Source organism: Perca flavescens, chromosome 5 (genome assembly GCF_004354835.1).
Source record: "Perca flavescens isolate YP-PL-M2 chromosome 5, PFLA_1.0, whole genome shotgun sequence".
NCBI lineage: Eukaryota > Metazoa > Chordata > Actinopteri > Perciformes > Percidae > Perca > Perca flavescens.
The window spans coordinates 16134769-16162004 of NC_041335.1; the positions used below are offsets into that span (position 1 = coordinate 16134769).

The 27236-nt window shown below is 39.9% G+C and overlaps 2 protein-coding genes across 3 annotated transcripts in view; both read right to left on the bottom strand.

Annotated features, from left to right (window-relative positions):
• Positions 1-1643, bottom strand: part of iqgap2 (IQ motif containing GTPase activating protein 2) — a 38317-nt gene extending 36674 nt beyond the window's left edge. For both annotated transcript variants that reach the window (XM_028577170.1, XM_028577168.1), the window contains exon 1: positions 1293-1643. In XM_028577170.1, the coding sequence (XP_028432971.1) occupies positions 1293-1338 (46 nt within the window). In that variant the 5' untranslated portion in view covers positions 1339-1643. The remainder of the gene's footprint in view (positions 1-1292) is intronic.
• Positions 1644-6968: 5325 nt separating this feature from the next.
• sv2ca (synaptic vesicle glycoprotein 2Ca) overlaps positions 6969-27236 on the bottom strand; it is a 32038-nt gene continuing 11770 nt past the window's right edge. Inside the window, exons 3-13 of the mRNA XM_028577171.1 lie at positions 18011-18191; positions 16698-16849; positions 12164-12297; positions 11604-11693; positions 11050-11160; positions 10830-10918; positions 10244-10408; positions 10015-10148; positions 7987-8193; positions 7613-7772; positions 6969-7430 (exon numbers count right to left, since the gene is read on the bottom strand). Coding sequence (XP_028432972.1) covers positions 7247-7430; positions 7613-7772; positions 7987-8193; positions 10015-10148; positions 10244-10408; positions 10830-10918; positions 11050-11160; positions 11604-11693; positions 12164-12297; positions 16698-16849; positions 18011-18191 — 1607 coding nt within the window. The 3' untranslated portion in view covers positions 6969-7246. The remainder of the gene's footprint in view (positions 7431-7612; positions 7773-7986; positions 8194-10014; positions 10149-10243; positions 10409-10829; positions 10919-11049; positions 11161-11603; positions 11694-12163; positions 12298-16697; positions 16850-18010; positions 18192-27236) is intronic.

The following is a 27236-nucleotide window of genomic DNA, read 5'->3' on the forward strand; positions in this document are numbered from 1 at the left end:
ATTTAACCCGCAGGATGGCTTTGTTGCCTTTGTGTGTCACAGGATCACCGGACCTGATTTATGGGCTCCATGATTAAGTCTCATGCTTTTGTTTGGCTGCAGGGTTATTCCATCTAACCTTCTTTTGCTGCTTTTGGGTTGATCCATTTCATAGGCAAATCCATAAACTAAGGTTAGTCTGACATTTATTGAAAATAATTCCAGGGAATGACTTTGCTTTGGTCCCATAACAGCACTTGTAAGTTAAAACGCTTGCAGTTACTTATGTGGCTTGTTTCACACAATGACAAGGCCAACACATTAAAGACAGCCTGTTGGTTTCTGAGACTACCCTATCTCACAGCCTTTGCTACAAACTTCTCAATATTTGTGCTCCATTCTTTTTTATTTATTTATTTTTTTAGAGACATACACCTCTTTAGGATGCACAGTTGCAAAACATCCACCTATAAACACAGCATAAGATAGGGTGGCCTCTGCATGCGGAATAAGACAGGGTTGGTCAATAAAATTCAGAGGCAAAAAGATTGCATTGATGACATCATTGATTGGTGGTATCTTTTAAAGTTGCACTTTGCCCACAAGTCAGTCACAAGATACAGTTAACTGACTTTGGTAAAGTATTTGTAGACTTTAGAGGTTTTCTTATATCAGCTCAGTGACATTCTTAACATACTGATGGAGTAAGTTATTTCTCAACAGCAGCAAAATCACACGCTAATGGTTAACCTATGAGAAAATGTCGTGTGTGTAGACAGGCTGATATGCTAGCTACCGCCATTAAATAAATAGATGAATAATCACCGTGGTGGACTTGGGGGCATTTTGAGGGACAAATGCAATTTAAAAAGGTCCTGAGTCCAATTTTAGGAGAGTTTGCCACCCCCAAGCTCCAACATGCAACTTGGACCTTGAACTTAACACGGTATAGCTTCAATTAAAACAACCAGGATGTGAGTCCTTCACATAAAAACCTCTTTTATTGACAGTTTGTTCACTCTCGTTCTCCTCAGACTACATTTCGTTTCAATTTTGCCATATTGTCAGGGATCGACCAAGCATATATCTATAGTATAGATATATGCTGCTGTTCACATATATCTATAGTATAGATATATGCTGCTGTTCAGTGGAGCAGCCAGGTGCTGCTGAACCACCTGTTGCTCATCAAACATCCACGTGAACGCACCTTACGTTAGCTTGTAACTTTTTAATCCTCTGCCCCTCATAACCAAGCAAACGCTGGAACGCTACGCTTACGAGAGAAAACAGTTAGAAAAAGTGGTACTTACTTCCATAGCGTGGCTTGTGTAGAGTTGCGGTTTCTTCATGGTACATCTTGCGTCGTTTCCTCCACTTGTGAACTCGTTTGAACTGGAAATAACTTCAACCTACAAGCTAATGTTACAGCAACCAGCCGCGCCTCTTGGGATATATTGATATGAATAAAATAACCGGTGTAACGTTAGCTAAATGACAAAAATGCTGAAATGGGGAACAACAGTCATCAAAAGTTTCATTAATACGCCAACTGTCACTTGCGGCATACAATCCCCATGGTGTGCACTTCTTTGGCTTGGCTCCTGAACAAAGTGTTGGCGTTATCTTGCCCCCGTTACACTCTGAAGTGAAATGATTGACGGGACAAGAGATGGGAGATTTAGCACCTTGCACCACCTGCTGGTCAAAAGGTGGCTCATGCTGCATTCACTGCCACTGGGGGAATGGTGGACACACTACTGTAGCTACTGCACTAATATCTCGCACTGTAACTTTATTCTTTTGTTCTATCTGTTTTATTTAATGTAAGCTTATTTATATCCTCTGTTTTACTTTGCTATTTATGCATATTATTTGCATGTGCCTTTTTATACTGCCCAGTGTTTCTTTTATATGTTGTCCTTTTGTGCTTTTTTATTTTACGTAAAACACTTTGGACTACAAGGCTGTTGTTGTAATGTATAAAAAATATATTTGTCTTTCCTAATAGACATTAACGTATTTTTATTTGTCAGAGAATGTTTTTTAGTCAGTAAATCATTTAAATACCTAAATTAATCCACTAGATGGCAGCATTAGTTTGAGATTATGAATGGAGTTACCACAGGGAACACAACTATTCTCTGCAACTACCTAACATACTGAGGTGCTTCTAATATTTTGTCTACTTTATCTCTGGTATACTAAATATTAGAACCCTTTCTCAGTATTGTACAATACAATTTTGTAGCACCATAAACTACAGCCTCCAAAATTACCATAAATTTGAATCAATACCTACTGTTACGTTATGTTATGTTTTATTTCTCTGTCATGCCAAACATTTGACACCACAAATGTACTTATTTAACAAACATCTTCCTGTCGCATATACAAATTATTCGGAGAAATACATGAATACAAATATATACATATACACACATATACGTATACACCACTGGTCAAAAGTTTTAGAACACCCCAATTTGTTTTGTTTTTTATTAAAATTTTAGCAGTTCAAGTCCAATGAATAGCTTGAAATGGTACAAAGGTAAGTGGTGAACTGCCTGAGGTTAAAAAAAAAGTAAGGTTACCTAAAACTGAAAAATAATGTACATTTCAGAATTTTACAAAAAGGCCTTTTTCAGGGAACAAGAAATGGGTTAACAACATAAAGCTGTTCTGCAGCGATAGAGGTTGATCAAGCTTTGAAAGTTGGTGCTACCAATTCCCACAGGTGTTCCAACTTGTCTGGATTACTTACAACCCCCTCTGTTTGTATACAAGTATTGTTGGAACACACTGTGGTACCATACCCTTGTGAGCATTATTTGAACAGTATTTTACTGCAGAAAGTAGTGTGTTGCCATAAAAATGGGGGGGAAAAGGCAATTAACAATGGAAGAGAGACAGACCATTATAACACTTAAAAATGTTTTCCTACAGAGAAATTGCGAAGAAAGTCAAGGTGTCAGTGAGTACAGTATTCTTCACCATCAAAAGGCACTTAGAAACTGGGGGAAACTCTGACAGGAAGATGTCTGGCAGACCCAAAGCCACAACAGAATCAGAAGACAAGTTTCTGAGAGTCAACAGCTTGCGTGATAGGCGGCTCACAGGACAGAAAAGTGAAAGCAAAGCAACCTACACGTGCCACACATTTATGGGAACTTCTGCAACAGAGTTAGGAAGAACTTTCTGAAGAATATTTGATTTCTATTGTAGAAAGAATGCCACAAATGTGTTCAGCTGTTATATCTGCCAAAGGGAGCTACTTTGATGAGTCAAAAATTTAGAATACATTTTGGTTTATAAATTGATTCCATGATTTCTTTTTTAACTTCAATTATTTATTTGTTCTATTCTTTCATTTCAGAGTACAATAAGACATTGAACTGCATGAATTTCAATAAAAACCTGGAAAAAATGGGGTGTTCTAAAACTTTTGACCAGTAGTGTATATATACTCATACACACATACACAAACACACACACCACACACAAACAACAAATTCTCATCTACAATTCATCTCAATGAAGAGCTTTTTTCCTCTTCTCCCAAGCTTTATCTAGATAATTGGCTAATTTATATATTTCATATGTGAACAGCCATCTCATACCTCCTACTAATACCTCTCTATCGCCAACATTATAACCTTCATGAAGATATTTCACAGTTTTATATTACATGTTTTATTATACTGCAATAGTTTATGTTAGGCATACCTAATAAACTGACAGCTACATTTATGTTACATGTTTAACTTATATGTTTTGTTCACATATGAAAGTATCCATGAACACATTCAAACACAGTACTAGAGCAAAGGGAAAAATGTGCAGTCTGTCCTTGTATATTTTCTCCACAAGATTATATGTTTGTTAGAGTATGATGCAAAATTAGGACTCAGTCTTGGTGCAAATGTCTATACAGCAGGTAAGTGCAGTAATGTAGACTAATTCCGGTGTTTATTAATATAGTATATATATATAGTATAGTAATAGTAGGCTATAATAAATATATATCAATATTGAGATTCATTTTATTCTGAGGTTTGAGATAAGGGTTGTGAAATAAAAGCACAGCATGATTTGCTAGAGAACATAGCTTTTATTGTATATATGTTCAAAAGCAGCACAGTCTGCAATCCCTGCATTTTACGTTTCTAACAATATTCACAGGGGCATCATTTGGCAAATATTTCTTTATATAGTTTCCCACTTATGGACCTGGCAGGCCCTTCACAATAATATACACATCTTTATTCTCCACATACATTTGATAACCTCCATAAAATGGATGAACAGAACTTACAAGAGTGATACATTCACATTTTTCTTCAACAAAAATCTAAATATTGCCATCATTTTCTGCCAGAAAAATTTACAGTAAGAACACAAAGTTGAGCACAAAAGAACAGAAGTTTGCTCACATACATGCAAGTTTGTGTACACACACACACACACACACACACACACACACAGTAGCAGGTGAATAGGGGCTTAAAGCCAAGGACACACAGAGATGTACAACAGAGATACAGTGGATGGACTTATAGCTTGGACAAAACAGGAGACACATGAGTCAATCAAGGAGCTTGTACACATATTACCCAGAAGTCCACCAATATCAGCTTTGATATCTACATTATTTACACTCATGCATCCATATGCAGGCCCACACACATACAGTACTCCTTCTTATACACACACACACACACACACACACACACACACACACACACACACACACACACACACACACACACACAAATACAGTACATCTAAGCAATATCCCAATACCTTAAACATAACAGATAATATAATTTATCCCCAATATAACACAACAGGTGGATCTGACACCAATTAAGGTTTTAGCTCATCCAGAAACTTAACTTAACTTAACAGAAATTAATCCTTCTATTAGTCTTGCTACGGACATAGCATTGGATTGACACTGGGCAGAAGTCATTACTTTTAATATCAGTGCATTTATTTAGAATATGTGTGCTATAATTTTGTTTTAAAAATACTGAAATCATATTGACAAAAAACATCTGTTGCGCAATAGTAGCACACTTCATAATATTTCCAACTGAATTTAGAAAGTCTGAGAAAAGGTTGTGTCCATGGAAATGGATGCACAGTACCACTTTGGGAGCATTTTTGTTGTTGTTGAGTAGCCTTGACAGAGCCAAATGCAGTGCAAAGGGTAAACTACTTCTACGCTGCAATAACACATACCACAAATGCAGAGAAAAGCAGGACACAGGCTGTTAGCCACAGAAAATACAATCCACGGGCACAAATTAAATGTGAAAAATGTTATTATCAATTAAAATTTTTTAAAGGTATTGTAACACTTTGAATATTATAGAAACGTGATGTTATCATTATCTTTAGCAGTATGCATTGAGGTTCCAATGTTGAAAGACAAGAGACATAATAACTAGTACAAGGTAGGTCATGTTTTCAAGTGTGACAATTATGGCAATAATTAGATTTTAGACAAAAGTGTTGCTAAATCACAACAAATGACAGTGCTTAAATGTATTATATGGTTGTGTTTGTTTTACTTCAAATGTAACAAGTATGCAGACACAATTTCAGTTGAATTTCTCCCAGATGATTCAAAATACAAAGTGAAAAGAGAGCCAAAAAGTTTCCTTAGGAGACATTTTCATCATGGGTGGCACCAATTAGCCCTCATAAAGAGGTGGTTGTTATTTACATTATTACTTTGTAGTCGTGCTTGGTAATTTACACCATTTAATCCTACGAATCGTTGTTTACCTGTTGGTAACAATTTGGTTGGTAACAACAATTTTTTTTTCAGGAGCACATGAGGCTTATCTTGCCATAATATAAGTTTTATTTGAAAAAAATATTTATGTCTAACAAAAGGGATGAGGTTTAAACCAAAAATGAATTCACACTCTAATAAAATACTGTATTGGCCACATATTACACACACACACACACGCACACACAAAATGGCATGATTATTGTATCTATTTACTTCCTGTTCAGTTTCTGTCTGTTACTTATAACCATTGGACACCACATGATTATGGGCAGACTGCTCCAGTTAAGGAGAGGCACATAAAAAAAAAAAAAAAAGGCCATTCAGTATTTTTAAAAGGAAGCAACACGACATGTCATTATCAACATCACTGCCACAAGCAAGATCCAACACCAAGCTAAATTGGAAGGAAAGCTCATCAGAGAGCCTTTGTACAATAATACAACACATTGATGGAGACCTGGAGTAACATTTGGATAAAATTAATAATTAATCATTTCATCTTCCGCAATAACACAAAGCATAAGCAGAAAACAAAATAAGCAGCATCATTCAACATACCATACAATTAATGGTACAAGAAAAGTTTTTCAATATGGCCTTTTTGAATTTTGGTTGGGTAGGTAATGCAAAGGGCTTAGCGTCATAACTGAATTATCTAGTTTGAAAAGGTTGCAGATGTCTGAGCAAATGTCATGTCGAGCAAAATACAGTATCGTGTGTCCAGTATGGTGCAAGTGTAGAAAAAAAGAGAAGGTATATTTGAGTATCAGTCAATTCTAAGACATGTATTTGCACATAAAGTATATCTATGTGTGGGTTTTAACAAATTGGTATTTATGTTGACTTTGTACACACTGTCTACAACATGTCCTGTGTACGTGAGTCTTGTGGGCAAGACAGCTGTCACACAGCTGTGTCGTGTGTCCGCTCTGTCTGATCATCTATTCCCTACGTTGTCAAACAGAAGGTTGGCTGTGCTCATTACAGCTTGTTTTTCACTCTTCTCCCCATCTGGCTTGTCTAAATAAGACTGTATTAATATTAAAAGCCTTGAGCTCTAACCAAGCAGTGACTCCACACAAGGTTTTGGCTGCAGCTGGAGGGGGCAACCAGTCACTGAACAAAACTCCACCAAAGTCTCAGTACCAAAACCTGTGCAAACTCTCACCTCTGTCATGTGAAATCTCCAGATAATATATTCACAAAATGGCTGAGCTTATTATTGACTAACAAGGAATCTAATGATTTTGAGTTGTATGATAAAAGTAAAACACTGTGATAAAAGGTGGCTTGCTATCCAGCTTTACATAAGGTACACTAGCGGAATGTGATTAATAGTGTAGATTCAGTATGTTTGAACCAAGCCATTTGCACTCCTTGCTCAAAGCTCCCGGGGCTTTCTCTCGGATTCACCCAGGTTTTATCCAGGTTTTATCCCAGCTGATGAATGCCAAGCCAGTGTTACATAAGGACATTCTCCCTGGTGTCAGGCAACCTGAGCGCAACCAGGCCTCCCCCGACGAGCACAGTCGAGGCCATGAGGATGGGGATGGCCTTTGTGATGCCAACAAGAGAACCAAAAATCAGGTTCCCCAAGACTGCAGCCAGCTTACACAGAGCATTGCAGAATCCAAAGCCTGTTCCTCTGAGGGGAAAATAATCAGGGACAGGAGGAGGTAAAAGGTAGACAAGAGAGAGAAGTGTGTTAAAGTTGACTGAATCACCCTTGTATGTTATGCGTATGTCTGTCCACTTTATGTAAATCCCTCCAGAAGTCTAAACAACTATGTAAACCAGTATGCAATCATCCATTGTTTGTCTTCTCACCTCCTGACAGTAGGGAATGACTCAGTCGTTACCACATCCAAGGAGTTCCAGGCAGAGATGCTCAGGCCGTTGTAAAGGCACAACATGAAAATCATCATGGACTCACTGGTGCCGAACCACAAGAAGAAACAGCTGATGCCTGAAAGGACCATGGAGCCACCTGATGGACATACAAACACACAGAGCAGGAGTTAGTGCACGTGAAACTCGTTTGACTTTCAATGTTCCACTGAATTATAGGGCCTAATTAAAATTGCCTCTCATACTCAATGATGGATGCTACATCCACACCATGAATCATTTCAACATCCTGCACTCGATGTGAAAAAAACAATAACATCAACATGAACCTCACTCTTACCCTCCGTTCTTACCTAACATGGACAGACGCCCAATTTTGTCCATGAGAAGGGCGGACACAATGTTGCCGGGCAGAACAGCCAGAGTCCCCAGGAAGTTGATGAAGTAAACCCAGTAGGCACTGTAGTCATCATCAAACGTCATCTGGCATCCTTTCTTGTTGTGTGTGAATGTGCTGTTGATCAACTCTGTGCCATCTATTAACTTGGATTCATCAATGTCTGCCCAAAGAGTGCAAAAAAATTACATTACGCAATAATAAAACAATCACAACGCAGTATATTGTTGTCTTGTCTCTGTTTTGAAAATTTTATTTGACACAATTATACCTGATGAATCTGAAAATGACAAAACATCCCACACTAGCTGTGTATTTATGTCAAAGAAATCACTGAAGAATATTGAATCCTTATACAGTGGTGTGAAAAAGTGTTTGCCCCCTTCCTCATTTCCTGTTCCTTTGCATGTTTGTCACACTTAAGTGTTTCGGAACATCAAACCAATTTAAACAATAGTCAAGGACAACACAAGTAAACACAAAATGCAATTTGTAAATGAAGGTGTTTATCATTAAAGGAGAAAAAAAATCCAAACCATCATGGCCCTGTGTGAAAAAGTGATTGCCCCCTAAACCTAATAACTGGTTGGGCCACCCTTAGCAGCAACAACTGCAACCAAGCGTTTGCGATAACGTGCAATGAGGCTTTTACAGCGTCCTGGAGGAATTTTGGCCCACTCATCTTTGCAGAATTGTCCTAATTCAGTTACATTAGAGGGTTTTCGAGCATGAACGGCCTTTTTAAGGTCATACCACAACATCTCAATAGGATTCAGGTCAGGACTTTGGCTAGGCCACTCCAAAGTCTTCATTTTGTTTTTCTTCAGCCATTCGGTGGTGGACTTGCTGGTGTGTTTAGGATCATTGTCCTGCTGCAGAACCCAAGTTCGTTTCAGCTTGAGTACACGAACAGATGGTCGGACATTCTCCTTCAGGATCTCTTGGTAGACAGCAGAATTCATAGTTCCTTTTATCACGGCAAGTCTTCCAGGTCCTGAAGCAGCAAAACAGCCCCAGACCATCACACTGCCACCACCATATTTTACAGTTGGTATAATGTTCTTTTTATGAAATGCAGTGTTCCTTCACGCCAGATATACTTGGACACACACCTTCCAAAGAGTTCCACTTTTGTCTCATCGGTCCACAGAATGTTGTCCCAAAAGTCTTGGGGATCATCAAGATGTGTTCTGGAGAAATTGAGGCGAGCTTTGATGTTCTTTTTGCTCAGCAGTGGTTTTCTCCTTGGAACTCTGCCATGCAGGCCATTTTTGCCCAGTCTTTTCCTGATGGTGGAGGCATGAGCGCTGACCTTAACTGAGGCAAGTGAGGCCTGCAGTTCTTTGGACGTTGTTGTGGGGTCTTTTGTGACCTCTTGGATGAGTCGTCGCTGCGCTCTTGGGGTAATTTTGGGCGGCCGGCCACTCCTGGGAAGGTTCACCACTGTTCCATGTCTTCGCCATTTGTGGATAATGGCTCTCACTGTGGTTCGCTGGATTCCCAAAGCTTTGGAAATGGCTTTATAACCCTTTCCAGACTGATAGATCTCAATTACTTTCTTTCTCAATTGTTCCTGAATTTCTTTGGGTCTCGGCATGATGTGTAGCTTTTAAGGATCTTCTGGTGGACCTTACTGTGTCAAGCAGCTCCTATTTAAGTGATGCCTTGATTGTGAACAGGTGTGGCAATAATCAGGCCTGGGTGTGGCTAGAGAAATTGAACTCAGGTGTGGACAACCACAGTTATAGTATGTTTTAACAAGGGGGGCAATCACTTTTTCACACAGGGCCATGATGGTTTGGATTTTTTTTCTCCTTTAATAATAAACACCTTCATTTACAAATTGCATTTTGTGTTTACTTGTGTTGTCCTTGACTTTTGTTTAAATTGGTTTGATGTTCCGAAACACTTAAGTGTGACACACATGCAAAGGAACAGGAAATGAGGAAGGGGGCAAACACTTTTTCACACCACTGTATCTCACCTGTGTTGAAGAAGAAAGCGTCAATGAAAGTGCAGTTACGGAAGAAGGAGCCCACCGATGTCACATCATCAAAGTAGCAGTTACGAAAGGTAGAGTCAATGAAGGTGACGGACCTCAGCTTCATATTGATGAATCTGAAGAAGTATAGTTACATTCCGCTTTAAATATTCTATCATAGTATAATTATCCATCCATCCACTAAGCCTGCTGGTAAGTTTACTTGTCCTACCGGTCATTGATGAAGAGGCCATTTTGGTGTATCTGGTTCTCCAAAGTGAAGTTGAAAGTGAAGTCTTCAATGCGTTCATTATTGTGTAGCTTCACTTTGGAGGCATAATCATCTGCCTGAAGGTGTTTGATGACATCAGGGAACCAGACTGACAGGCCATAATACCTGCAACCACAAGGATACAAGGATATCAGGATATCAAAAATTGATACATTTATCAGCCAAAATATGTAGATTTTTATACTGAGCTCTGACGAAAACATGGACAGATACACACATACATGTGCAATCAGACAGTAGAAAACCAGGATACACTTGTTTCTGTTTTCCAGGGTATTTTTTTAATCTCTGGCTGCTTTCACTCCTTCCATCTTTGCTCGACCTGCCCCAAGACACCAATGGACCAGTAATTGATCCACAGACTGTGAATGATTTCAAGACCTCGCAACTTCTGCACAGCAGAGAAATCAAGATGACAGAAATGCAACGTGGTCGCAAACCTGACTGCCTAGTGCTATTCTCTGACCGGAGAAATTAGCCTTGTATGATTTTTCTATGACACAAATTACATCAGGAGGAAGCATACCCGAATGACAGCGTGAACCACACTATGGCTAGTCTCATCATGTTTTCTCGCATAGGGTAGTTGAAGCACTTCATGAGATTCAGATAGATCTAAAGAGAGATAAGAGACTTAGGATACATCATGTGATCAAAAGACAAATGTACGGTTGAGGCAGTGGACAGAAATTAGCCTAAAACAAAATTGCTTTCTGCTCCAATTAAATAAAAAGACAAATATTTACCCCATGTATTTCAGTCTTTATTCTGAAGAAAAACTTGGAAACTCGGTTGGCAGACTCTGACTCCATTTCCACCAGTTCATCCAGCTGTTTGGGGATTTTGATCCTGTTTACCTAACAAAGTAATCAAGAAGGAAAATCATGATCACAGTATAATACAATACTCACATTCAACATTCACTTTTTGTGATTACGTAAGCAATATCATGGATGTTACTTGTATGATGGTTTTTCACGTATTTATATTTGACTATCTTTAGATTCACACAAGATTGAAAGCACATAACTGTGATGAAAATCAATGTAAACAGTGTGTACTACAGTATATGATCAATTCAAGAAACGTGTTGACTAAGAGGCTTTCCCAAAGTGCAGCTCACGAAGCAAATAAGCCTGAACGACACAAAACAGCTTTCAGAACCTTCCTAATTCAGATATGATCCTGCAGTGTCAAAGCATTAAAACCTGTCCCAGCGGTGGCAGAATATAAGCCTCTTTGCTTCCTTAAGCATCAGGAAACCCAGCCAAGACAGTGCACAGCAGAAACAAACACTCACTGTGAAGACTTTCTCTGGTTGCCCACGCGCTCGCATGTTGGTGTCGTGGATCTGTTTGAGGATCATCCAGGCTTCATCATGCTTCCCCACCTGACAGGAGGGAAAGCGGAAAAAAAGAGAGAAGATAAAATGCATAGGATCAGCACTATACTGTATACTGTACATAAATATATTCCTTTTGATTTTTCCAAGATGGGCCAAAATGATGAAAGTCACGACAACTGTGACTCATTTTACTTCAAAGGGTAATTATCCTGCAGCAGCGAACCTACTGTCACGAATCTCCAGGCTTTTATTTGCACATATAAAGCCTCCTCCAGGAGTTTTAGATGACTCACACTGTTTGATCTGATTAAACATATGTTAGGAAATGCCCAAGTACTCTCAGTTTACCTGATGTACTGTTCTACAGATGTTGAATGTAAGAACAGATAAGCACGGCTGTTGACAATGACACAGTGTTCTTGAAGATACAACTGTTGCAGCAGATTCATGAGGGATCATAACTGTTTCAGTGTAAATATTTCTTAAGCTGTTATAATTTGGGAAAATAGAATTACCTCAAGGTAGAACCTGGGACTTTCAGGCATGAAGGTAAGTGCCACCACAGCACACACACAGGGCAGGGCACAGACAACCACAAATACCCTCCAGCTGTGAAACTGGTATGCTGAGCCCATACTGAAACTCCAACCTGTAAACAGTGGCATACAACACCAATGACAGTCAGATGGATGACATTGCGGAATAGGAAGGGAATGCATTTAAATACTTGATGAAAACATGACACATGACAAGTGTTTGATTTTTATTGTCTTGCAAACACTGCTGCAATAGAGGGTAACATTATGTTGGATGCCAATAAATTGTATACTGTATAATATATGATATAATAATATATAATAATATATGTTACTTATGACTTATTCTTATTGAATGTTGTCTTTTTGTCCATGCAGCTTATCTGTGTTTGGCACATTGTCATGAGTTTGTGAAGCATTGATAATTTTATCATGTTAATCTGAAAGCTCACAAATCCAAGTGCTGCCAGACTTACTCACAAATGCTGCTAACTGCTATTTAACATACTATGGCACTACTTTCTACCTGGTTGTATTACTCATTATTCAGAGTTAACATTAAGACTTAAAGCCCTATTTCATTTACATTAGATGGTTTATCTTTTGTATGGCACTGACTTTATTTTGCTAATAAAGATATATGTTGTTGGTGCCTTACTATAATGTAAAATATTCAAGCAATCCTGAAAATAATTATTTTTCTGCATACAAAATTAGTGTTAATTTCATAACGCCTCATAATGCCAGCAGGTGGCTATTTAGCCAATCTTCAGCTCACAGGGGCATAATAAAAGCAAATACAATTACTTAATAAGTCTCAAAATGATGCTTTGAGGAAGCACTGACTAAATAATATTAAATGTAGCTTAGATACTACCTTATCAGAGGGGGTACTGGGCCAATTGATCTGAGAGGCTGATTCTAAATGTTGTGTGTGAAACTCATACTCCGAACACAAAATAAAAGATGGCTTTTTAAATGAGAGCATTCAGCGGCCGGAGCAGAGTGATATGTAAGCTCCGAGATGAATGGCTCTGCAGAGGGAGCTGAGAGGAGTGCACAGGGACGGGTTAATTGAATGTGTAGGAAAGGAATTGAGCGTTTTCTGCTAAGTTAAATCTCGTTGCACCTGATCTTAGCCCACAGGCACTCTCCCAGACTCATCAATCATTGTAACATGCACACACACACAAATATACACACACACACACACACACACACACACACACACACACACACATAGCCTTATACACTCTAACAAAAGGGGGAGATGCAAACAAAAAAACTTGCATTAACAGAGAAAATGCAGATGACATTGACAACTAACATAATGCCATAATGCCAAACTCACACCCACACATGTACACATGTAAATACACAAACATACATTCCAAATTACACATCATGTTTTCCTTTTCCTTATGCAATAGGAAACCTAATAATGACATTACAGTATTGCTGTAATTTAAAGATTTTATTGTTTGCTGTGTGCAAAACTTACATAAAGATACATGTTACATAAACATGTATGTAAGTATGTAGTTACATAAAGCTTGTGACGGTAACTCAAAGAATAACTTAAGTATACAGTATATATAAAGTAATGCCAGGACCAGCCAGGATGCAATCACAAACAATGTCTCCTATATGTAGATCTGTAGTTGTACTTTCATTCACTTCATTTTTTAGAAATATTTTGGGAGGAAGCACAGAAAGGGTTTGCCGTGTCAGTCGTGAACTCCCACGTTCCTCGACAGATCGTGCTTCATGGAGATGCTGCTCCAAAGGGAATAGCACCATTATCCATCAACAGGCGTAGGAGGGGAGTCAGGGAGTGGGGAGGGGGTTAACACTAATGGTTATGCCAGAAAAAGGCTGCTTGAAATGATTCTCACAGCATATTCAAATCCGGCTTTGAAAGCAATTCAAATCAAAATATAAAAACAACTATTTTCAAAGGGGGGTGGTTGGTATAAATCCATCCCAGAAGAGACCGGACCAACGTAAAAAAAAAAAAAAAGAAAATAGGTAAAAGTAAAGCAAAAACTGCAAAAGGAAATAAGCAATGATTGGCTTTCACTTTCATGGTGTCTTTTGTTGGGCAAGAGTAATGACTTTTGTAGACAACGTCCCTCCTGTGTGTATTTCCGCTTTCTCAGAGTCCCTTTATTTATTTCCTTGGCTTTTTCCATGTGTGTGCGTGTGTGTGTGTGTGTTTGTCTGGAGTGAATCAGAGTTAGACAGAGGAGTAAGGAGAGAAAGAGACAGAGTAACATAGAGAAAAAGGGAAGGAGTTGTTCAGCAGTGATTGCCTTTTCTACAGAAATGTAGCGTGGCTTCCTGCCCCTTAGGGTTACTGTTTCACCCTTGCCATTGGAAATCTCATTACAAGGATTATGTACATACAGTAATTGACTAAGTCTATGGATGACTGACTCAGCAGTGCTACACTACTCCCAGGCCTAGATATGATAGATAGATAGATAGATAGATAGATAGATAGATAGATAGATAGATAGATAGATAGATAGATAGATAGAGCGAGAGGGGAGAATTATGGATGGATGGATGGATGGATGGATGGATGGATGGATGGATGGATGGATGGATGGATGGATGGATTCAGACAGTACAGACAGATTTGAAGACTTTAAGAGCTGTAAAAATGACTTTGACATTTTGCCAGGCTAGCTGTTTTCACTTGTTTCCAGTGTTTATACTAAGCTAAGCTAACCAGGTGCTGGTTTCAGCTACATGTTCACTATACAGAGTGCTTTCCTGGTTTACAGAAAGCCAAAATCATATAATGCCTTTCAAGTAGTAGAAGCAGAGGAGTTACAATTAATTGACAACAATGTGAAGACGACCGGAGGGTATTTAATCTTTAATCTGTGGATCTGAGCAGTGTCTAATGAGGTTACTCTCGTGGTGGGCTTTCTTGGCCGCAAGTGAACTCCTCAAACTCTCCCGTCAATGTAATGAGGATCTGTGCCGAGCAGACCTCCTTTAGGGCCCCAGCTGTGAGTCTGGCAGGGGGCTTTTGGGAGACATTAGGAGTCAGCGAGTGGAGAAGATAAATGAGAGCCCTAATGGTGTAATAAACGCTAGTGTTGTGGCACTTGTATCATAACCAATCTATGATACCTTTAGCCTTTGTTCAAATAGACAAAGGTATCTCTGCATGAGGCATTTTGGCCCACACATCGTAGTGCTGTTGGTTGCAGACACTGCAGCACTTTAGGGAAAACATAAAAACCACTGGTGAGCACTGGAGTATGCAAGACACGTAGTTCTCTCTGAGAGAAAGAGAGGCAGAGTGGTAGTGAGTGTCAGAGAGAATAAGAGCAGAGTAAGGCCACTACCATCCCTTCAATACGATATCAGCAGATCTGACAGCAGAATTTCGTCGTGAAGACTCGTTATGGTTTCAGAATGTTTTGTGAGTCCTTCACCAGTGAGCGGATCTACAGCTGTGTGTGCATTTGTGCATCTCCTTGAGTAACATGTAAGTGTGTGTGTGTGTGTGTGTGTGTGTGTGTGGGGGGGTTTAACCCAGATGACCTCTTACAATGTCAGATGTTATTGCCTTCAATTTCCCTTGAAGAAGACCTGTACAGTATATGGCTACACCCCAGTACAACATCACCCATGCCACTTACAGCAACACACACACACACACACACACACACACACACACACACACTCTCTCTCTCTCTCTCTCTCTCTCTCTCTCTCTCTCTCTCTCCCTCAATGACGTCACAGGTTGGCTAAAGCATGGTCTGGCCATAAATCACCTCTAGCTGTAGCTTTGTCCTATTAGAGCAAGGAGAAAAACCTAATTATGCTTGATCAAGAAGAACACTCTGCAGAGACAGAGAATGGAGAGAGAGGAGAGGTAATAAAAGGAAGGACAGAGTTAGACAGAGAGAGAGGGAGAGTACAAAACAGGAGGAGAGGGAGGGCAGTAAAAGGTAGGGATAGCAGGTTAAAAAAGCAGGGAAGAAGTTAAAAGAATGTGAGTAGGAGAAGAGGAGAGGAAGAAAGCTCATTCCCTTCATTTTGTTTCTTTTCATAATGAGTGCAGCTGATATCTAATGTGGTATTGTCATAAATCACAGCTTTTTCTCCCCCACAGGCCCACCCTCACACTTCCAGCATGCGTCTGCTCTATGGTATGCATGCGTACGTTAATATCTTAACTTAAACCTCTGCCTTTTACAGCCTGCACCCACTCAGAGCTATTAGGTGATTGATTCCCATGGCAGGGAAATCTTGCACCACAATCCACGGCCATGGGGAAGCCTTACAGTTTTGTAAGTTGTAGTCAAGAGCTTAAGTCACATTGCCAAGCTTCTCATCAGTGCTAAAAAAAAAACGTAATTCTGTCACGGCTTTTACTGGATATAACGTTTTTACAATTTATAATTGGCCTTTTCTATTTATTAGTACGCACAATCCCTAGCCTATAGCAAAATAGGCGTACATTACAATATTTTCTAACCAATAAACTCACCATAGTGTGGTATGATGGCCCAGGCCATAGCAGATGCATAGATCTCTCCAATCATCCAGAACATACACAGCCAGCTGAGGTGTTCTCCTCTTTTCTCCCTGGACAACACCTCTGCAAAGAAGGAGAAAACAATGGGCACAGCACCTCCTATCCTGCAAGAACCAGAGAGAATGTGGAAGTTAGTGGGAGTAGAGGGAGAAACCAGGACACGTGTTTGTAGTCACAATTGCTTTTACATCTTAATCCCTCAGTTTGTGACCTTGTTTTGGTTCCTGTCTGTCAAACTGTGAAAATTTTAATTTGATTAAATGTTAAAATTCCTACAGACTCTATTCAGCCTTTAAAGGTTTTTTTTTTGGATTGTTTTCCATTAAAATAGAATAAACTGAAGGTTCATTACTAATACATCAAAGGAGACCAAATAAGCAAAAAATAAACACAGCTAAGCATTTTTGTCCCCAAAACTTAATACAAAAAAACCCTCAGTGCCAGTTCCCGAATGATTCAAAGGCACAGGTCACGTTGGCAGTTTGGACAGCCTTTTCAATTACTCTAGAGGTCTCTGGGGAGAATGGTGCAGATGCAATTACTGAATTAGCTCTTAAAGGAACAGTTGCACTGCCAAAGACAAGGACATAATAAATCACATTCTACACCATGTTTCTATGTATAAAGAGGATGACACACTATCTGTCTCTGGTAGAGTTTTCATTTTCACAAACTCTGAAACACACTGGTTATTTTAAGAGATGATTACAAAAATGTATATTGAGGTTTTCTTTATGGAGTGAGAATGTCACTGCCTATAACATCTTAGACCGGCTGTTCATAGTTGTTACCGCTCTGCATTGCAGCAGCAGTAGAAAATTACATTTAGATAGACAGATAGTAAACCCTCTATGGTAAAAGAGTCATACATTTTCTGTGGAAGAGTAAGAGAGAAAACAGGCTTCACGTAAGTATGACAGGACATTTCTTTCATCTCTTTTCAATAACCTTTACAATTACTCAAAGGCAGAGAAAGAGACAATTGGGAGAGACAGAGACATGCCTACAGAAACACACCTTGAATAGATTGTGCCTCACAGAGATGGATTCTTTACTCTCAGTGATTTAGCCCTGATGCATAAGTTAATTTTGGACATATATACTGTTTTATGTTCAGATAGTGTGACAATCCTGTTGCCAAAGAAGGAGATTTTGAAGTGCGTAACAATAGTGTAACAATTTGACTTGACTTTTCACAAATCGTTTAAACGGATGGCTTGTCATCTTAGTTAGCCCTAGAATGACCTCCACGTTATCAGACTTACCCAAAGCCCGCGATGAGACGGCAAAGGAGGAAGAGGCCGTATCCCTGAACAAAAGATGACAGGAAGGCAAAGAAGCCGTTCGTGGACATGCAAATGAGGAGGCACTGTCTGCGACCCACTTTGTCAGACATTCCTCCCCAGAACAACGCTCCAACCATCATCCCTAAGTAAACAACACTGCCTGGAAAGATAAGGGGAGAGAAGGGTTTGAGTTTTGTTTGCCATAACATACAATACATTACCTCACAACTCTGCATGTGCATATGTTTGTATGAGGTCATATGTTTTGGTGTCTCAGACTACACCAACATTTGGGGAGTTTATCTCATTGGTTACTTTATGGAGAGGATTTTAGTGCCAGTCCTCTCATCAGGTTTTATCTAATGAGTTGCCTCCTGTAGACTTTTCTCACATATGATTTACTAGATTATCTTCACAAAGCTCTTAAGAGACACCTTCAATAACCAATTTTTGGCAACCGGGAAGCAGCAGAAAAAAGCTGTGAACACAGCATTGACATATCATTCCCTTAAAGCTCCATTGTGTAATTTTTTGAGTTGATTCTTAGCAAAAAAAAAACTTTGTTCTTTCACAAATATGTGCTCATTCATGTGTAATTACTTCCACCAACTAATCAAAGTATTCTCATAGGTGTAGAATCTCTAGAATCGAATATGGCTTGAATGTATTCTACCATGTTGCGCCTCCATCTTTAAAATACGTTAGCCAAAGAGGGACATATCTCCGCGTTTCGCACTTTTACAGTCAGTGGCACTGTGACGAATGCCAGGGAGGGGGAGAAGATTACACAGCCACTGCCGGCAGATTTGAAAGCCGGTTGAAGATGGAGTGCCTATCTAGGACATGTAACGGAGTCGCCAAGGAAGTTAAAAAGAGAATTAAAATGACAACGCAACAGGTTCAATTAATATTGGAGTGGCTTTTCCAAGATGGAAAGAACTCATAAGGAGCAAGGATTTTAAAAAGAGACGCAGAAGTTGGTAATTCTGCCTATTTGTGTAAAGTTTTATAGTTGCTTGGCTAACTATGGTTGTGCATAACGCTAGAACAGCGTCTAAGATACTTTTCCTCGCGTCAATGATGAAAAAGGATTGTCTACTTTGTAACATAAACGTAATCATATTTGTCGTGATTTCCCTGGCAGACAACTCACATCGTGAGATGTAACATAGACTAGCTGGAGATACTAAGAGCTAATTTCGGTTTCATTGACATTGTTCATACTGCTCAGAGAAATAAATTAAACACACAAACCTCCGTTGCTTCTCTTCTACGCTGTAAACATTGCCTTACACTATTGATCTTGTACAATATACAGAATAACAATAGCAGTGATACTTTACTAACATTAGCTTGCATATGTTTGGGAACCTGAATAACGTAAAACTATTATTACACTGGAAGGAACTCTTACAGACAAAGTCGTACTTCCTGGAATAATACAGCCACCGTAGGAGTTAGAACGCACTCGGAATGGGAGGGGTTGGAAAGTAATATTCAGTTGGTTATCATATACAACCCTAACCCTAACCGCTGGACATGGTGCTCTTTGGATGCTTTTATATAGACCTCAGTGGTCCCCTAATACTGTATCTGAAGTCTCTTTCCCGAAATTCTTTCTCGAAAGCCTTGGTGCACAATTACAGCCACTACAGCCAGTCCCACAATGAGCTTTCCTTAGTATGTGCCATTTCTGTGTCTGTAGCTATTGAGGAGAAGAAAGGGGGGGACAAGGTGGAGGGTGGGGGTGTGGCCTTGACCAACTGCCACTTTGCTCGTTTGAAAGCCATGATGTCTCTCTCTCTCTCATGGGCGGGCCAAATTCTCTGGGCGGGCAAAGCAGAGAAAGGGGAGGTAACCTTGCTCCTTATGACCTCATAAGGAGCAAGATTCCAGATCGGCTCATCTGAGCTTTCATTTTCTCAAAGGCAGAGCAGGATACCCAGGGCTCGCCATTTCTAGCCACTGGGGGACCATAGGCAGGCTGGGGGAACACATATTGATGTTAAAAAACCTCATAAAAGTGAAATTTTCATGCCATGGGACCTTTAACAGACTTAACTTAGCAAACAGTTGCCTATTTACACATCAAGCAGATACGGTTTATTAACTGTGTAGTGTTACTGGTCACCTTTTTTTAAAAATGCTTTATTGGTCAATCAACACCAGGAAACCTTTACACAAGGCGCAGTTGAAATGTATCTCATCCCATATCCCTCCTAGACACCACGCACATGCATTTTTTTTCAGAGGGGTCATCATGCAGGGTTAGTCACATAGGTTACGGTGCTCTTGGAGCAGTTTTAGGGGTTCAGTGCCTTGCTCAAGGGCACCTTGGCAGTGCCCCGGAGGAAAACTGGCACGTATCCAGCAACCAGTCCGCACTCTACACTTGGTCCATACAGGGACTTGAACCGGTGACCCACCAGTCCCCAAGCCACTTCCCCATGGATTGCGGCCTAAAGTCAAATATTCACTCTCTTTTTAAGCTCTGTTTATGTTCTCCACTAACTTCTGGCTCTTTAGCCGTTAGTTGTGCGAATTGTGCTCACCAGCTAGTTTCTAACTTTGTCCGTCTGCTGTTTCTCATGGAAATGCATATAAATAGCACGCAATTTTTATGGAGATTTTATTTTGTGTGTCATGTCTATCTTTTCGAAAAGGATTCTATGAATGCAGCGAGATTAAACCAAAACAGAAAAGCCACAGCCCAGAAAACCCAAACGATGAGCTATAAGACGCTATAAGGCTCCGTAAGCTAAAGGGGAATTGCAAAGTCAGGTGATAATTATCTGTGGGTTTGTTGCTACGAGCGACACCTTTCACATACAAGTGGTCATGGCATCCATTGTTAAAACTATAGATTACAGACACTTTAACATGTTACAGTTACAGACTTGCACACCAGAGAGATCTTCAGAAAGTTCTCTGCTGAGGCTACTATTCTTAACAAAGCATTTCAGCTAAAGAACATGCCTTGCTAAAAGACACAGCGGCAAGACCATCTAAGAACGACACACTTTCACTCCCTGCTAATGGTTTGAACTGATGACCTTCACAGATTTATGTTTTTTACTCTCATAATATTACCAATTACCAAAAGCATAATTCTCATTTAAGTGAAGTGGAATGACATTTTAAAAATATCCCCTCACCCCCTCCTCAAAGCCACCCGACTCTTAGCCAAGAAGTGTTTTAGAAATCATGTCCTCTAAATGTGCCTTTGCTGGCAAATGGTGAAGTGTCAAATAAAAATATGGGGCAACATTAAGCATGCGCCTCCATTATTGCTGAATGTTTATCAGTGAACTGGAAGTTATGGTGACTAACATATGCAATGTTGAACTTATAGATGATCATGGCATTTTAAAAAGGGAAAAAATATACTGCTGTTAGATGTTAGTGCTGATATCACTCAAAGTGTTTTATAGTTAAACACATTCCCCAAGTGACATATTAGACCAATACATCTAACAAGAAGAGATTGCTACATGTACAATTTCTAAATTAAAGCTATAGCATCCCTGCTTCTCTGACTGGATCCTAAAAATTGGAGCACTGACTGATGACAATGAACCTCACACCCTTTTTGAAAAGCCCCTGCCCCAGTAACACTCTAACATTGATAAGTAAATACATTGTGTAAAGACTGAAAACAGGCTCTGATCAATGGGGAGACAAATGTGAACAGTAATGTGGGTTGACTTTACAACGGGGCCTCTGCTCTCTTTTAATGTCTCTCATCACAAATGGGATCAATGCTCCAGCAAAAACAGCATTGATTTCTCTCACTGATCATCATGATTCTGCTCTGGAGAGAGGAGCCTATTATTACTGCTTTAGCAGCCTGAGCCTTCATGAACATACAGGGTCTGCTGCAAACAGCAACTCCAACTGGATTTGTCTCCATTTAGAATTTCTTTTTAGACACATAAAACTGATTTAGAGAGGATGTTGGTGTTCATAATTCCACACGCAAAGAAGAGAATGTGAAAGTTGCAGTCATATATGGAGTGATATGACTCAGCAGTAGGGACACTTCGTTCATCCCATTACAATAATCTTAATAGCAAGATGCATTTCCTGTCTGTAATGTCTGCAGTCAGGTCTCTTCTCCTCTGCTGTGAGCAGATATCTGTTTGACTCTCTCACTTCAGGGGTCAAAACCCGGCAATCTATCACATTTGGCAGCCATCTAGATAATCGCCTGAAGGTACCATAAATTTAATTCTAAATTTAACGGAAGTCTTCAGTCTATGCACAGTTCACTTTTGCTTCATTAAGAAAAGGCTAGATATACAGTGCATACTGAAAGGAAACACCCACCGGCCACCCATTTAATTGTCATGCATCTAAACATCCAGAGGCCTTTTCATTTAGTTTGAGCCCTCAATTTTCCATACAAACAATAAAGTTTTGGTTTTTTGTAGAGATACTGGCATAACATCTGATTTCTGCTACTTTAATGCCCTTTAAAAAAACACAAGCGCAATCAAACTGTTGACTAATGAGCACATCCCTCACAGGACAGTCCATTACGTAATGACTTTATTGATGTTCTGTCCGAGTTGCTGCACGATATCTCTGAGCATGACGTCAGCAGTGCCCGCACCAGCAAAGAGCAGAGTGGTGTACTGTAATGTAATATAATCCAAAAATAGCAGACATTATGAGGTCTGTCTCTTCACAAAAAGAGGTAGTTTGTGTGGCATTAACCTGTCATGTCTGAAAATGATGGCACATACTTGATTATGAGCCACACCCCACCTTCAGTGTGATGTCAGAGTGATACAGTCCCATTTTCTGGAGCTTTAAAACTTGAACTAAGCAATTACTACACTGCAGCAAAATCTTAGGTTGGAAAGCCTTTCACAGGAACTGTTACACCGACAAGACAGACACACTGAGACATTCTTTACAACCTATTCTATCTGAATGCTAAATGTATTTAGCAGTTAGGTTTTACTGTAAGTACACAAGCTAATAGCTTTTTCTCTTTTTTTCTCACATTTTTTATAATTTTTAAAAAGAGGAATTTAAAATTTTACTCCCAACTAAATAATGATTCCTCACATGTATCTCCTCACCGGCTTACCAAATGTGGATTATGTTTTCTTTGTATGCCTTTGTCAAAATACACAGATCGTTAAAAACCAACTCAGAATCAGTTGTCCAGAAAAACAAGATGAGCATTTACATACTGAATGTAGGCAATGCATTGTTAACTTTGATGAAATTGTTTTTGGATACAGGCTGAGTTACATGTGGGTGCCCCAGGGAGCACTTCTATTTCACAGTTACACATTAACATTTTGAAGCCTGTATGGGATTTTCTGTTTTTAAAGGTAACAGGTTTTGAGTTATGAAAATAAGGGTCTGCCTATGCATTAAACTCCCATTATACATTGTTTTAAAGGTTATCCAGTGACAGATATGTGTTGTTTTTTTTTTTTTTTTTTTTTTATAAATATAAGGATGAAATGGGTATTTACTTGGGTGTGGTTAATAATATTGTTTTTCTCAAAATATTTTCAATGTTCAAAAATTTTGCATGCAGGTTTTATTATTTTGCTCAATCAATTGTGTTCAGTAATCCACTTTAACATACACATAACACACATCCCCCATTAAATGTTTCAACATTTCATTAGCCTGATGCTCGGGCTACAGTCTATCAGTCAATAGTGAACGCACTGGAAATTATATGGTTGGACGACAAGAGCTTCAACCAGAGTATTCTAATTAATGAAACTCCTTTCATTAGTGCTATCACCCAGTACTGCCATGTCATTGATTTAGTAAGGCTATAAGTGTAGGTCCTTTCTAAGGCCTGCAGACTAAGAAGAAGGATCAACAGACTTCAGCTCAGTTCAGCTGAATTTCAAGACCAAACATTTCAATCTGAAACTGCAGAGGGATGAAATGTAAAGTCTCTTTACAGGAGAAATGTACACTTTCTGAAGCACCGACGAGACACATCCTTGAATGTAAAACTCCTTGAATGGATGCCAACTGGTACAGACGTTTCACCATAGTGTGAAATGCAGCTGAATTTGGACTAGATGACCCATATCGACTCTGAGCACCATCAGAAAATGACAGTGTGTCAGGAGACCTCTCAGGCTGAAGCAAAAGGTTTTGCCCCATGACACTTTGTTGAGATGTCAAAACACATCTCCAGCAATGGTTAATATTCAGCAAAATCACAGGCTCACTCTAAACACAAGACAAATTCCAAGGAATAGATGTGAAACACTGCCACAATCATACACACACAAACACACACAGGACCAAACAGTAAAAGTAAATAACAGATTTAAAATATTACAAATACATTTAAACTCTTTTGGTGTATAGCTACTGTAAACCAGCCACTGGGGAACTAGATGAAGGAGGGAAGATAAAAGAAAATTGAAATTTTAACAGGAGCAAGCAAAAATGCAAGAAGATGAAATATGTGAGCAGCAGAAGAAAGAGCAAAAGCAATGAAGGGGGGGGGGGGGGGGTGACAAAAGACAGAAAAGGATAATGAGAGAGGAGAGTTCGGTAATTGCAAGATAGGGCAAGAGAACGAGAGGGAAGAGGGGAGGAAGGGCAAGGCCCTGGTGCACTGTTTTCTGTCCTGTCACATCCCGAGGAGTCCCCTGAGAGCCGTGGGAGCGCTGAGCTGCATCACGACCTCTTCTCTGATTTCATGCTTTGATGCTCTTCGCTCTTAGCGCTGCAAACTGCCACAACGTTGCGCAAAACACCCGTCCTGTTTTATTCATAATGATGATACTATCATACAACAGCGTGCCTGGTGCGCGCTACAGTGACGCTGTGGTAACTCTCCCGGTTAGATATTTTCCTACGCCTTCTTTCTGTTTCTCTCGATCTCTTCATCGCTACTTTGATCTCGTTTTATCTCCTCTCCTCGTCCCTCAGCTCTCCTCCCCTTTTGTGCCTCTCTTCCCAACCTTTTCTCCATTTCCCTTTCTCTCAGCTTGTGTTCTCTCCTATTGTTTTCCTCACTTCTCATTTCCCTTTCTCATTTCTACTCCTTTTCTCCCCTCACCACTCCCCTTCCTCTCTTCTCCTCCGTGCTTCCCTCTCATTTATTTGCCTTAGTTTCCTCTTTGCTCCACTGTCATCAGCTCCTTTAAAGTGAGCAGCGTGTAATCACATTTGTACTACATCGTGTCAGTTTGATCGGATTCATGCCTCCGTCTTCTGCCACCTCCGCAGGAAAAGAGATTTTTTTGTCATATTTAAGTCATATCAGTGGGGGCAGGATTTCAATGAAAGTAACCTATTGTGGGGCTTAGAGTGCAGGGTTTAAAATGACTCACTCAGCATCAGTAATGATACAACCTTCATTTCTGTAAAAGACTGTGGATAATTCGCATGAAATATATGATGCCATGAACCTCTGATAAGAGCGAGCAGTTAGACATGGTTTGCTTGTGGCTGAAATTGCTGGTGGCAGCAGGTTTGGTCCATGTGCATAAACACACACACACACACACACTTTCAGTCCCGTCACAAACTCCTACCCTCCTCGCCCACACACACACACACACACACACACACACACACACACACACACACACACACACACACACACACACACACAAACACAAATTCAGTCTCCCAAAAAATGTGAAACTGCACAATAGTGTAATCTCTGCAGTGACGCTGCGATTTTACTGCAGTTTAGCCATGCTCAGCTGCCCCTGGACCACGCAGCCCCACGCAGCTTGTCAGCTGGTTCATACAGATAGGAAGAAAGAGAGGGAACGACCGGAAAAGAAAAGAGACAAAGAGGGAGAAGTACTGCGGAAATGGAGCTTGAGTGGAGACGGAGAGTGAGGCTGGGACACAAAGAAGCCCAAGAAAGAAAAAGGTACAAGAGATCAGAAGACAGGGAAGTAAGGGTAAAAAGAAGATCAAGTAGAGCGGAAACAAGAAAGGAGGGGGAAAGTATGGATGGCAGAGAGGGAGAGGGATGTTAAATGAAAACGAGGAGAGCCCAGTTGAGAGAGAGTCAGAGGGTGAAAAGAGGGGAGTTTCAGCAGGGAAAAGACAGCCTAAGAGAATACATAAGTAATGATAGGTTGATGCGTTCCCATTGTCTGTTGTGTCTGAGATGATAGCTGAGCCTTTCCCTCACACTGTTGGTGTACTGATACCACCAATCTCCCAACCCTCTGCTCCCGTTCACCCACACCTCCCCTCCCCATTACTCCTCTCTAACTTGGCAATCTCTCTGCTTTAAAGCTGTCCTTCCTCCTCTCCTCTCCCCCTGTTCATCACACATATTGCATCTTAAAGTGCTTTTTTTAATCTCCTGATTCCTTCCCACATCGTCCATAGTATTTCAACCCCTCCTACTCCAACTCTCCATCCTTCATTCTCATGTAGCATCAAATATTCCTGCATGATCGGGATACTGGTAGGACCAAAATTAATTTAGTAATCTAATCAGCATTTTAGTCATCCATCCAATTCTGGCCTTTGCGTTTCTCATACTGCATTATCCCATTACACCCAGCTCAGTCCGTGCAGCTTGCCTCTGCCTGTCATGTGATTAATGGAGCTGCACAATGCAACTATGATGGGAGTCCAGCTCAGGTGGAACTAACCAAACTATTTTTCGAAATCATTAAAATAATTTCCTCTGTACTCTGTGGTCAAGTACTTTTTAAAACGTATCTGAAAACCATTTGTTTTTTGGGGGGACTGAAAGTATTGTTCGTCTCTGTTATTCCAATAAAATGGCCCATTCCACTTTTACAGCTAACTTGACAGCCATTGTTGGCCCTACAGACAGCCACGTGCCTCCTATGAAACGCATGGAATCAACATCCACTTCTTTCCACCTGCCAGTCAGTACATTTACATGAACACAAGAAAGCAGGTTACTTGTGTTAACAATCATTGATGTAAGCTGGTTACTGTAGATCTGTGAATACATGGCAGGCCAGTAATCAGATTTCTACTTTTGACCTTATTTTGGAAGCATTATGTATTTTAACTGTAATAGTGATACAATGAGAGTGCACAGCTTACAAATAGTCAAGATTTGCCGTGGAGACCATTTTATCAACTTCTAGAAGATACTTTGAGTTAGTTTCATGATGTTTAATAAATCTATCAGCCTGTCAAGCCAGACCCACATCAAGATGTTGGGTCTGGGAACTCACCATTGACAGGGCTCAATCCG